The sequence below is a fragment of the Styela clava genome, chromosome 3 (assembly GCF_964204865.1).
Source record: "Styela clava chromosome 3, kaStyClav1.hap1.2, whole genome shotgun sequence".
NCBI lineage: Eukaryota > Metazoa > Chordata > Ascidiacea > Stolidobranchia > Styelidae > Styela > Styela clava.
Window position 1 is genome coordinate 11861465 of NC_135252.1, and position 13840 is coordinate 11875304.

General features: G+C 35.2%; 2 protein-coding genes across 2 annotated transcripts; both read right to left on the minus strand.

Moving 5' to 3' along the window:
- Nucleotides 1-7101: 7101 nt before the first annotated feature.
- Nucleotides 7102-9304, minus strand: LOC120341744 (uncharacterized). Its single transcript, XM_078110606.1, has 4 exons — nucleotides 9117-9304; nucleotides 8626-8749; nucleotides 7876-7964; nucleotides 7102-7302 (listed from the first exon to the last, which is right to left on the minus strand). Exons 1-4 carry the CDS (start codon nucleotides 9298-9300, stop codon nucleotides 7199-7201), a joined length of 501 nt encoding a protein of 166 aa, XP_077966732.1. The 5' UTR covers nucleotides 9301-9304; the 3' UTR covers nucleotides 7102-7198.
- Nucleotides 9305-10572: 1268 nt separating this feature from the next.
- LOC120342625 (uncharacterized) lies at nucleotides 10573-13674 on the minus strand. Its single transcript, XM_078110979.1, has 4 exons — nucleotides 13405-13674; nucleotides 12680-12815; nucleotides 11985-12148; nucleotides 10573-11918 (listed from the first exon to the last, which is right to left on the minus strand). Exons 1-4 carry the CDS (start codon nucleotides 13631-13633, stop codon nucleotides 11806-11808), a joined length of 642 nt encoding a protein of 213 aa, XP_077967105.1. The 5' UTR covers nucleotides 13634-13674; the 3' UTR covers nucleotides 10573-11805.
- Between the last annotated feature and the right edge of the window lie 166 nt (nucleotides 13675-13840).

Consider the following 13840-nt stretch of genomic DNA (forward strand, 5'->3'; position numbering starts at 1 on the left):
TGGAATGATTGGAAAATTTCTTTAAAAAGACCGTTAGAGTTCAAGTAGGACCGGCAAAATATAAGTTGGCTGATGCTTCTCTGTATCAATCTTTCTAATATGACACCCGGTTGGGTAATTACTTATCGATTTTAATCGGTAATTACTTATCGATTTTAATCGGTAAGTATGTTGATAGGTATTTGTCTGTCTGTATGTATGTCTGTATGTCTGTTAGATGCACGCGATATCTCAAGAAAGCGAGATTGAATCTGCTCCAAATTTTGCATGTGCATTCATCTTATCTCGGACCAGAAGCCTATTGATTTTAGGCGAATTATGTCGTATAACTAGCGAGTAATTAATTAGTGATGGGACACAAGGTGTCACTATGGAGTAAAAGCGCTGTTTTGGGGGATCCCCTAACTTTCGATCGATAAGTCTTCGGTTTCTGACCGATATTCTCGTTTACCTGTTGTTGCATTTGTATGGACCAACGTTGGGTCGACCATAGTTTTATCGTGCCAGGCACTTGGAGCATATATGTCATCACACAGCTCAGTTTTCATTTCGTCTTTAAGATGTTTCGTGATTGGGTTGGTAACGTGCTATACATATACAGCCCCAAATGATGCATATACAGCCAACTCAAATACATATACAGCTGTATGAATGGCTGTATATTAATATGACATTGAATATGTATGTACATAACTTGAATGGCTGAAGCTTATATGTATCATGCGTTGGTTATATATATGTAAATCGCTTGAGTGGCTGTATATGTACATTGATGTTACGGCATATGCATATGACAATTGCTGGATATGAATTTCTTTTTCATTCCGACTGCGTGCTCATATGTATGATATATACAACATTAAATAATATAGTTGCCGCATTTTACGAATGCATAACGGATTGGGTTATTGATAATCAAAGTTAATTAGCTTGGTGGTCTAACAAGTATATCTGAGTCAATCATTTTTTGTGCCATTCTTATCTCAAATTTTCCATCTATTTACTCCCTGAGTTACTTCTCATTTGTTTGGCATTTGTATTTTTTTTTTGGTACCGTCAAACAGGCACTCAATTAGTTTTCAGCTGATATGAATCCAAAATAAAATCAATTAAATTAACTGACGTCTTCTCGAACTCCTTGATATTACTCGTTGTGCCACTAATGTAAAGTAAAAACAAAACATCACAAAAAGGTTGATCGAAAGCAGAAGAGAATGTTAATATTTTACAATGTAATTCAGTTTCCTGACTCTTTCGTTTACAATGTAGCTACACACTTAACTTGAAGCTGAGATTGAAGCTAGATGTGGACTATCTTATTTCTCTACTGGAGCTAAATTTGAGGCACTGCATAAACATCTCCTTTTAAACACAATCTTGTTATTAAACTACGACTGTCCGGGTTGCAACAAATTTAATGGTTTATTGAAGCAGGATATATATATTCAAGAAGTTGGAAGCCAGCAATAGTACAGATCTATAGGGTGCTGCTTGCATATATCGGAAAAACGGAATTACGTAAAAATCAAATAAAACAGAATCTGTACAGACAAATAAAATGCAATAGAACTTTGTATGGATATTCTGTTAGCTGCACACTTCACATCAGTGTCACAACAACCAATCTTGCAGTCACTGATAATAAAGAATTAAATGCTTATAAAATAGAATATAGACTATAGAGAATTGTCATGCAAATCCTCATGTTCTCTCGTGGAACATTTTTTATTATTTTATAGTTATTTAATTATACGAATAATTGACTATTTTAAATCAAATTCCTTACAGATAATCTATAACATTGTCACATACATAAAGCCAATGGCATGGATCTTTTCTTTGTCGTAACACCAATATTGTAATAGCGCCATAAAATAACAAAATGTTTTTATTAATTGTTTTCTGTATCAGACAAAATTACAGTATTTTCTACACCAATATCCTATCGACTGATTTTAAAATAAAATCCAAAATGCTGCCACGGAACTTCTAATTATGACGTGACAAAAATGGAGAAAACAAATACAAATTCATTTCTTGTTTGAATATTGTTATCATGGTCGAAACAAAATTATGATTAAGTCAAGCTTTTTTACAGTGTCAAACAAAAGATGGATTCTATGTATTGGAAGGAACACTTATTTAAAGTCATCTAGTATCTTATATGAAATATGTAAATAACAAACAAAAATTTCTAAATTCATTATAAAATTATTCTCAATTTGAAGAAGATCAACATCTATTTTTGACCCGACTAATTTCTTCACAGTGGGATTGTATGATTCGCAAGTTGATTCCGTGCAGTTTATTCTGCTTTTGCATTCCCCAATGATGGCATCTCCAGTGACTGTCACTAAATAATTTATAATGATATTACATAATGTTATACAGTATATCTGGCTACAAATATTCTATCCAAAAGTTTCTACTATATATACCTACTTTCGCACGTAAGAATATGTGGCCTAATAGAATGAATGAAACGATATCGTGTTAGTATAATAGCATTTCACTTATGAACTACAACCATAAGTCAACCAAAACATTACTTTTTTGCTATTCGTAAGCAAACAATTTTTAGTGAATTACAAATAATATTAAATCAATGATTGAAAATGCTCAATAGAGTGCTTTTTAGTGTTATACCCTAACGAACCCGCACGGTTACGCAACAAAGACGATGGCATTGATTCCTACTTATCACTCATCGCCATTATGCAGCCATATTGAACCATTATTCACCAGTTTACTGCCGTGGACACTATTTTGCTTCTATAATGAATCTCCGCTCTAGAAGACCCTTATTCCCAGTCCCAGTCGTTCTGTCTGTGTATCTGTGTGTCGAAGCTGTAGCGTCTTTATTTGAAATTTCCCATATTTTTTCGCGTTTCGTCGATAATTAGGATTGCTATTTCCGTTTCTATGGCAGCGACGCAATAACGCGTCGATCGTTAGTAAATTTTCAATTTTCTCACAAGTTTTCACCATTTTCGAAAATTCGTATTCCAAGAACGCTACCCTCCGCAGGAGAAAATACTCTTTTTAACAAGACATTTTTTATCTCAATACTCCATAAACTGGAGAAGCCTTGGGAATTTTTATGAAAATGATTAATCGTTAGCCACAGTATGCCGCTCACTCAAGGATACCTATGAGACGCACAGCGCTCAAAACGAATTGGCAGTGTCGGTAACGCGCTCAATGTTATATAGGCTCTGTCCATCCTGGGTAGGCTTACCATACGTCCCGCTTTAGGCGGGACAGTCCCGCCTTTTTAGTGTCTTGTCCCGCCGTCCTGACAAGTCAGCTAAATGTCCTGCTTTTGCGTTCAGCCATCCAGCATAATACACGAACATGTTCTCGTTACTGTTGTTGCTGTGTAGCGCAACGCTAGCCTACTTACTGAAGGTGAATGCGTTATTTTGTTTGTTTCGTTGTTTCCCGCTAACATTGTTAGCGAAGTATCACATGTAAAATCAATTCTCATTGGTCCTTTCCGGACGTTCACGTGAATGTAACATTGAGCAACGTCTTTTTGAAGGTTGTTATCTACAGAAAAGCATGCTTGGGTGAATAAGTAAATTCTCAATGCTTGGGAACGGCAGACTATCTCATTATTCTTTATTCCTTTTGGCTTTTGCTGTACAAAAAAATCTAAATTCCGATCCTTTGTATCGTTAGCGTCTATTCCTTTATATTTTTCGAATCGAACCCGATATTTAGACAGAGAATATGCGCATTAACTCTCGATGACAATATGGTCAATGAAGACAGCCGGGATGGCTTTAAATGTAGGTCTGTGTAGTAAAATCGGAAACTGTAAAGTTACAGGATTACAGCTAAGGGGTCGTGTCCTTGGAGGCGTCCCGCTTTGAAGTCAAAAAAATATGGTAACCCTAATCTTTGGTACATACCGTCTTGTTATTGCATTGTGTTTTTCACGAAACAGCACGTTGACGCCATCATGAGAACATAAATCAATTTCAATTCCATTTTAGTAATATAGCGGACATGGACTCCATTTTATTTTATATCTATTGGTAGTGAACTTACATAGAGCATAACAAACAATCTTTTTCATACATGTTAACTTAGACACTCTTCATTGGTCTTCTACAGTCTTAGACGAGCAAATGTGCGAGTATCTTTGGGAATTCCACAATATGAATGACATTTAAGTTATCAACAACAGCGTTTGTAAACCAAATTAGATTATTTTAAAAACAAATACTCACTCAAGTTCCCTAATGGATAAGACAGAGATGCTTCTACTTGAAGACATACAGCATCCAATCCTAAAGCGGGACAGCACGTTTTCGTTGAGATTTCATCCAAGTTGAATAAACCCATAGCATCGACCCTGTACCCATGTTGACATCGTCTGGATTCCACGCTAACCACGCAATATACTAGTATGCTTGAAAGATGAAAAATTATTCTAAATCCCATAACCATAATGTTGTTCTATAAGAATACAATTGCTGTTTATGGCATACAGTATTGGTTGGTTCTAAATTATTACCAACTTGTCACGCTATTCAATTTAAGACATAGGTAACCTGGGACGCTAAATTGCGGCTTCTGTCCTAAAATTAAAACCCATTATCCAAATTGCAGCCCTATAGCCATTTATGGTGGCCATCCAAATAGTGATTTTGACCATATATCATATATATATATACCCATCCCCGATACTGAAGTTTACTAAAATGATAAATAGGCTGGGTAGGTAAAAATGTGTACCCACAAATCGCTGAATTCAGATTAGTATGCCTTTCTTTTCTTTTGCACTTTGGTTGGTGACAATAATACGTAATACAACATTCAAACTAAACTGACAACCAGACGAGAGACCCCATATTTTTCCCTATGGGCTATGAACCGCCATTATACGTTTACATGGAATAAATATGGAAATCCTTATACGAGTCGCCATTTTGAACAGGTAATTTTACCAGTTGTATAAGGAATTTTATCCGCGATCAGTTCAACCAGAATCCCCTTGTAGATCATATATAGTTCGGAATATCAACCACATTAAGTCTAAATATTACTTAACGGTTTATTATTAAGTTCACAATGAATTTCCCTCTTCTGGCAAAGGTCTGGTGATAATAACAAAAGCAGTCATGTTCATGCCAAATATATGATCAGTTTTAGCGCAAGCGTATATAGTGCTTCTATGCGATGCGCCCCGCAACAACAAGTCTGTGAACGACGTGGCTACATATTTGAATGGTCAGCCTCGCGCAAATTACCTCCGCATCAGACTGCAATTAACTGGAGCAGGAATTAACTGCAGACTGGAATTCGTCATCTTTTCTCATTCATTTATATTACTATCGCTTGGAACATTCAATTGCAATCAGACTAAAACCCATTATACAGCTATGAGAACTTGGGAAAGGGCCTGTGATAATTTTCATCCAGAATAAAAATGTTTTTGCTTTGGGTGCTACACATCTGCTTTCCACGTTTGTGAGATAAGAAACTGAACTGAAGTTATTAGGAATATTTTGATTTAGAGCAGCGGTTACTGAAGTGAGTGAGTTAATGAGATGGCTACGGATGTAGAAGATCGTTTGTTAGTCAAAAACTCGTCCAAGGAAACGCTGCTGGAATTTTTTTTTTAGGAAACACTGATTTAGTGTATATATACTGATTTACTCAAACAGGTTTTACAGCTTCAAAATGGAGACGAAATCTGGATATTAAGCAAACTTGAACACTGATTAAATAGTATGTTTTTTAGAAATTGGGGATATTAAGCTTCGACCTAAATATTATATTGTTTTGTCTTTGTCGGTCTTAAAATATAAATCGGCAACGATGAGAGTATCAAAAAGGATAATCCGATACAATTGTTATATTCAGCCAGCAGATAAACTGTACAAGTATAAAATTATGACCTGTCTGTTGTGCAAAACTGTCGGAGTCCAATAGAAACAGTGTAGGCAGTCGCGATCGCGCTCATATTTTGAATAATTTGAATAATTTGGAGATAGGAAACCGGACATGCAATGATTGCTTTGGTTGAAGACGCACATTTATAGAATACGTGCAATTAATATGTCTTATGTTTTTAATCAATTTCAGTAAGTCGATGACTCTCATCTTCGAGGATTGACCAAAACAAACTTTCTATACATTGTACACAAATCGGCTGCATATTAGTGCTACATTGGTACTTTTTCTGGTTTGTCTTGTTAAATATAGTTCAATATTTGAAGTTCAATATTTGGGTTGCTACTTCAGCGCGAATCATCTATAACGCATCGTCGTAGTCATAGTCATAGTCAAGTTTATTTTTTCCAACCAGTAAAATAATGAATGATGCAAAAAATAAGCAAAAATTCAAGAACATGATTTTACTGGGGAAGGGAAGCCGTGGGGAACCAAAGTTGGTTATCTAGCAGCGGCACCCAATATTCAACTATCTAATTAACATATAATTTTAGTAGATCAATATAGCATAGTATAGTTTAGCCGTAAATATATACTAATACGGTTTAACGAGAAATCGTCATGACACTAGGGTGTATCTGAGAGCCACGCAATACATCAGATAGTAATTTGGGGTATTCCCCGTTTCGTAGCTTACAGGCAGTGAATAAAAGCGTGTTATGGCGAAATATTCGGGAATTTGTAGTGGCTCAGTTATCACAACCAAATTATGATAATCATCAGTTGTAGTGGACTGGACAACGGGAGACAATGAAGAAAGAACAGGTATAAATGACATAAATCTATTGAAGCAGATGTTTAACATGCCGCACAGTACCGTACCGGTACCGGTAACGTGATGAATAATATTCTATCGTCTGTACAGACGCACTGGACTGCACAATATAAGTAACAAATAAGTAACAAACAAAGTAACAAATTGTCTATTTATAAGTTATCGCTTCAATAGCCAATATCTGCATTTAATTCTGACACTTTTAAAAAATGCGTATGCTGAAACTTATGTCTCGACAACAATTCAGAATTAGTAATAGTTTCGTTTGTGTAACCAAAACATAAATGATTCAACCCCGTCCAGTTCCTTTGAAATTATTCAACGGCTTGATGCATATACACATTGATTTCGGTTATTTTCATCCGTTAAAAGACATTTTCTAAAGAGTTTATTAAAATTATCAACTCAAATATCAAGAAAATTAATCCATTGATAGATTTAATGACATTTTGTTAATGCTTAATCAAATTTGAATTCCATATACACTGACAACATTATAGCAATGAATATTGCAAATGACGGTGCAATTATTTTCGTCCCAGAAGTTGTAAGGTCAGGAGATTCTGCAATAAACAAATAATATCTTAAAAAGTCGCAGGAAAAATGCAAATAGAATTTAAAAATCTCCTCCTATTCAATTATCTTTTTAGGAAGAATAGCCCTGCGTCTACTTTTTTTTAATTCACAAAGCAGTTCAGGGGGGATATACGGTTATTTACATTCCACTCCTTTTTGTTTGTTAACACTGTGTTGGACACGTACCGCGAGGATAAGTAAATGAAACAAGAAAAAATGAACGAGTAAAATCACAAATATGTTTTACAAAATATAGCTTTCGTCAAAGATAGAATTTTTATCAATTTTTTCATGTCGTTAAAAAGCAGTGAAGTGCCAGGATTACCACATGGGAAGTCGACCCAAATATTATAAATAAAATTCATAGAAATAAACATCTGAGACTGGAAGGTTTGTTTTTAGAATCCACACCATCTGCTTGATTGAATACACGCAAGAAAATTAAATTGATCCTTTGATCCTTAAAACGAATTTCAACTCCAAAAATTCATATATACTAATAATTCACTTTTTCACTGATTTATTATTTACGTATTATTTACGATTTATGTATTATTTACCTGATGCCGTTACGACCGTGGTTTCCGGGCTATCATTCATAATAACGCCATTGCAGCTGTTAGTGTCGCAGCATCGAACCTCGCACGATCTAAATTAAATCATGTATATTGTAACTCATTGCATCTATAGTTCAAAAATGCGCTTCTAACCAGACATAAAATGCTTTCGATTAACTCGTACCACGCCAATAGTGTTGAGGGTATATGTGCATGAATTGTCAATCGGGTCAGATTTTTTACATTGACACGGGATAAATAATTTGGGACTTGGATTGGGTGAACCTTTTACACATCTGGTTGAGACATATATATACTTGAATTGTACCGTACTCGATCGGTGCTCAATTTATGAATAACACTTGTATGAGTAAATTATTTTTTAAATGCAGCGGGATAATTTAGTAAGTAGGCCTGTGCACCCCAGTTTGATGTTTTCATGTCGAGTTGATTATTACCCTATACTGAATAAAAAAAACCAAAATACTTGATTGAATTTTGTATATATCATATGGAATCTACAATAAATATCAAAAGAGGCGCGTTAAAGTCTATATTACCGTTGGAGTAGTCCGCGAGTAAGAAACTTTGGCTTCCGAATCTGTTCAAGAATTTAGGGCAAAACGTTTTTTTTTTTTTCAGGTAAGGCGGAGCATCCTATGCAATACAATGTAACAATTCATCTAATATTGTGTGGTTTGTAAGACGAACTGGAATACAGCTTTGAATTAGTTACAAATGTTGAGATCTTACTTTATCAGTACTTCATCTGCTTGGATACCTGATGCGTAGTTGAGTAGCGTGTCTTTGTAATCATCGCATGTTATTTCAGTGCAATTGCTACGAGGATGGCAATTCATATACACACCCTGTGCATCTTATAAAGAACACAATAAATATATATACAAGATCAGAAACAATTCAAATGTTCTGGTTTATTATTTACACCATTTGCCCAAAAATATAAAAAAGAAAGTTTGACTCGTATTAAAGATAGAAAGCAATAGAAAATCACAATCTATATATATCCATTAATAACAGGTATAGTTACTTGTTTATTATCACATAATAAGTTAATAATTTGTTAATCAGAAAATAGCACTTTGATCTTGAATAACAGTGGAGCATTTTCATTTTTGAACTGAATTCCATCAGTCCTTCAAAGTTATGCTAGGTCGCAATGTTAAATATATGATAATTTTCAGAGGGGCGTTTTCGCTATCAATTCGCTTTATGGAACTTACCTTTTATTACGTTCAATGATATCACTACCTCCATTCGGAAACATACAGGATCTAGCGTCATCCATGTCGTGCAATTTTCGACGACTGTACTTCTGTTTTCTGATATGTCCGGAATTGTTAGTTCATAACCCAGTTCACATTCAATACCTTGTACAGGATTGAAATCGGGACAGCTAACAAACATATACAATATTAGGAGATCAAGTCGAGGCATTGCAAGTCAGGATTCTATACTTTATAAAGCTATTTTCATTGACAATATTACCATAAAATTACTGAGGATATATATGAAGTCACTCTGAAAAAAGTGAAGACAGAGTATTTGATGTTAAATTCTTCTTTATTTTGAACTAATCCTCTACTCAACAGTGTAGGAAATTCCCTTTTTAGATAAAATATTATGTAGATCTACTCATCTAAAAATTATATAAAAAAAGAATAAAAATAAAGGGAGAAAATCAGAGAACGATGCCCAAATATGTAGACACGAAGACTAAAACAAAGTTGTACGGGTATGCTATCTGTCACCGTAGACTATCTGTAATACCTGACCACCGAATTGCTACGCGAAGGCGATACAACGTTCGCAATTTTTTATTTTAATGACGTCAACGCTCACAAACAAACGAATTTCTTAGAGCCCATGGGAACTTTTGGAATCAATAGAAATAATAGACTTCCAGCGAAAGTGCAATCGTACTTTATAGGGCAGAATTTAACTGATGAAAATTACGGTAAAGTGGTGTATTCCCTACTCAAACTTATCTCGCCAAGTTCCATACTACTGACAATCAATAAAATCCCAATCATCTTTGAATGATCAAAACCTAAGATGATATTTTGCAGACGGAATTATACAAGATACAAAAAACGGACCTCCAGAAGTATGTCCACCAAGATGGCGCACAACCTAAACATAGTAGATGTTCCCGGTTAGGGTTCAGGTTGTGCGCCATCTTGGTGCACATACTTCGGGAGCGCCCAAAAAATTATGATATGAGCGATTCGACAACAAAGATAAATGTAAAATGCAGACATTATTTGTGTACAAACCACCATCGTTCAACAAGAATTTCCTTTAATAATCCTGGAATGCCTCATTCTGCGCTATCTTACTCATTCTTCGGGTTATGTACATTTTCCGTCTTGTGAAAGCCATTAAATGATTTTTATCTGTTTGTTTAATTTTTATATCGTACTGAATCACCTAATAATCAATTTCCTTCCGGAGTATGGGTTTCAAAGAGTGTGCTTTACCGTTTAAACAAAGAGCAATTCAGTGTTGTTAATTTTGACTATCGGTTGTTGCCGTGGTGTTGCTGGGTAAACAGAACATCTTTCGATTTCTGTCATTGTAGTATGATTGCTTTTTTCAAAAATAGATTTCTGAAAAGAATATAATGCATCATATTTCTTCATGTTAAAATACCCACGAACACACAATGAAACAAAATTCTTTGAACATATGTTGTTTATTCTGTTTATACGGGGCGTTTACCACAATGAAAAGTGCAAATACTGTCTTCCAGATCATTATTTAATCTAAAGTATTTGGTACCTTTTTGAATACAACAAGGTGGAGAGGGTGCTCCCGAAGTATGCGAACCAAGATGGCGGACATCGGAACGTAACATGGGTAACAGGTTAGGGTTAGGCGATAAATTTTTTCCAATTTTCCTTATTTTAGTCCTTTAATCAGTTCGAAGACTAGCCAAGAGCCTCCCGTAGTATTTATACCTAAATTTATGGCCTAACCCTAACCTAGTACACATATTACATTCCGATGTCCGCCATCTTGGTTCGCATACTTCGGGAGCCCCGTGGAGAGACTTGTTTTTATTGCGGCAACGAACAAAAAACCCTGAATTACAAAGGATTTGTAAACGGAACAAGTTACGATCTCATTTATTAATACTTCATGATACCATGTTCGGAATAAATTTCAAAAGATAACAATACAGACAACCACAAATATATCTTCGGGTAGCGCCAATGTATAAAGAACAAAGGAAGATGAAATTATATCAAGTCGAGGCATTGCAAGTCAGGATATTATGCCTTAGAAAACTGTATTCATTGACAATATTATTATAAAATTACTAAGTTTTTCATCGGTTTGTTCAAGTTTTATATCGTACTGAATCATTAATCATCAATTTCATTTCGTTTATGAGCATATGGAATGATGATGCATATGAGTATAACTTGAACAATAAAATACAAATTTTGTGCCGATATCATTAAAAATGCGCCCACAAAGCCGAGTTTATTGATAGTGGTGAAATGTTTCGTATGTGTGTCCGCAGTTATCTGTGTGTTCAGTATCCATTCGTTTTTGTTTATGACCTCATTACCGATCAGTCAGTCGACCGCAAGCTATTTTGAAGATTTTAGTCGATCGCGGTCAAAGCAGGTTGGCCACCCCTGATTTAGATCATACAATTCAGATTTGTGACCTGCCTAGTTTTTAGTCGTAAGTGTTGAAATTTCATCTTGCTAAGTGTTATCTAAACTGCAAAAAAATAAATATTCTCAAACCATGATTGTAAAATTTGAACAATAACCATTTGCTAGACTAAGTATGATCTGCAAATAGAATATGTCTTTCATAACTAAAGATGTAGACGGGGTTTACACAATTATTCTCGCTCTTTGCATAAGTGAGATACGTCAATGAATGTTTCAAAACTTAGCATATTAAGCAAAGTAGAGCCAATATATAGAGAACAAAGGAAGATGAAATTATATCAGTGCCGGATGTTGTTTGTTCCTGTCCAGCCGTTGGTGTCGAAATCGGCGTTTCTGTAACAAATAACTTCGATTATTTATAAGATACTGTTGTAAAATTTTCAATGACGAGAAACTTACTTGATGCATCCTCTATTACGCTAAAGGAACCTTCAGTAGAAAACTTTGCAGCGTCGGTTGTCTCTAAAGCTTTAGTTGTAAGTACCACAGGTCCGAGTAGATCCATCATGTTAATGTAATCTTCATTGCATTTGTTGGTGTTGCAGCATCCAACAGAGCACGTTCTATCATCAGAAAATGCAAATCATTATGTAAAACCTGCGTAAAGCTATTTACATATTAGATATCTCGTCTATCAGAATCTCCCTCGTGTCTTCTGCCAACTGCGCCCTAGTTCGCTTATGCATTTTTACCTTGATTGCCACCTAGCTTCCGATATTTATCAGCTTTTACTCTTACAGTTTAATAGACTGTAGATTATTGACGCATTTCATGATAGTCGCTTAAATTGAGGGTAAATCATAAGTAAGTTTGATACATGCTCGATGCTCATCAGAGTTCACACATCAGAGCAATTTTATTTGGTAATAATAACCCTTGTATGAGAGAAAGAGATTTATTTTTTTTGTCAACCGAAATAAAATACCAGTCATCGTAATAATAATAAGTAATAAATTAGTTTGGTATAGACAGGAGGGAGTGATACGACCAAACGGTCATCGAAGTCATCTTCCCCGTGGAAGCCGAAGGTACTTTATACTCATAACACTGTTAGATATAAGGTTATATGTTTATTATTGCGAAAAGGTTCTCACGTGATGTCAATGTCTGAAATACTACTGCCAAAGCTCGACGCTTGCAATTCTTGGAGTATTAGTTTTTTATATTGGCCGCAAGTTTGTTCAGTGCAGTTGATACGAGGGTGACATCCACTATACATGGCCTCTCCACCTGAAAAAATATTAAGTACCTATCATATTTTTAATAGGCGAGCGTGGGATTTGATTGTACAATAAAGTGAATGTATCATGAATATTCAAAGCGATTTTTGATTCATTCTTAAAAATATAGCTCAAACCAATATGTTTCTCTACTCAGTCCATAGTACAGGACACAACGGCAAGGAGTCAAATGGACCGCTATCAGCATATATATCATAGGTAATTTATTCAAACCAAACCGCTATTTTGCTATTGGGTAGATAAAACAGAAGCGACATTTAACATATAATGAGAACTATAAAGCAACAACACAAAATAGTAAATTGGTAATGAGTAACGTCGAGTGAAAGCTGGATAAATGGGCTTCGACGGGAATACATGTAGGATGGTACATGATAAGCCAGTTTCGTGGAATGAGTTTGGTAAAAGTTCTGATTTTGTTGACACAGTCCTGTTGTAAGTGGACTTATGAATAACTACATAATAAAAAGAGCAATCAAGTTCCTCAGTACCACAGGTCCTCTATAGTCATCTGTTATTACACGACTATGCTGCTCCAAGTGAAGCAACAACTGATTTTACTGAACAACTTAACTTACTGATTGTGAACCCGTGATATGAAATACTGGCGGTTGATTCAATCCGAAAACACACAGGATTCGAGGTTGTCCACTCTGTGCAGTTCCCTGTGGTTATACTCGTCAGACCACTTACAAGTGACGAAGTAGATGTTACTTCATATCCTTGTTGGCACTCTATACAATTGACCACGGTCATCTCAAAAAGCAATATCGATGCGAAAACCGACTTCCAGTATTGCCTCGACATTTTAGTTATATATAACGAGTCTTACATGTAAAATAATCTGAAAACCTGGTTGTAAAGTAATTATTTGTAAAACTTCGTTAAAACTGATACCTGGATGGCTGCATCCTGATAAACCATCTCATTCTTTCGATGTTTTTCATTTGCGTAAGTTAGTAAACATATTATTGATCAGAATTATTTCCCAGTGATTATCATACGACTTAAAAT

Coding starts and splice junctions, on each gene's coding strand:
- LOC120341744 (XM_078110606.1), bottom strand. CDS start 9,300: ATGTTTGTTAGCTGTCCCGATTTCAATCCTGTACAAGGTATTGAATGT. Junction 7,965..8,625: donor GCAGATGAAGTACTGATAAA/GTAAGATCTCAA, acceptor GATTTAATTTAG/ATCGTGCGAGGTTCGATGCT. Junction 7,303..7,875: donor CACGGTCGTAACGGCATCAG/GTAAATAATACA, acceptor TGTTTATTGCAG/AATCTCCTGACCTTACAACT.
- LOC120342625 (XM_078110979.1), bottom strand. CDS start 13,633: ATGTCGAGGCAATACTGGAAGTCGGTTTTCGCATCGATATTGCTTTTT. Junction 12,816..13,404: donor ATATCACGGGTTCACAATCA/GTAAGTTAAGTT, acceptor ATATTTTTTCAG/GTGGAGAGGCCATGTATAGT. Junction 12,149..12,679: donor ATTTCAGACATTGACATCAC/GTGAGAACCTTT, acceptor TTCTGATGATAG/AACGTGCTCTGTTGGATGCT.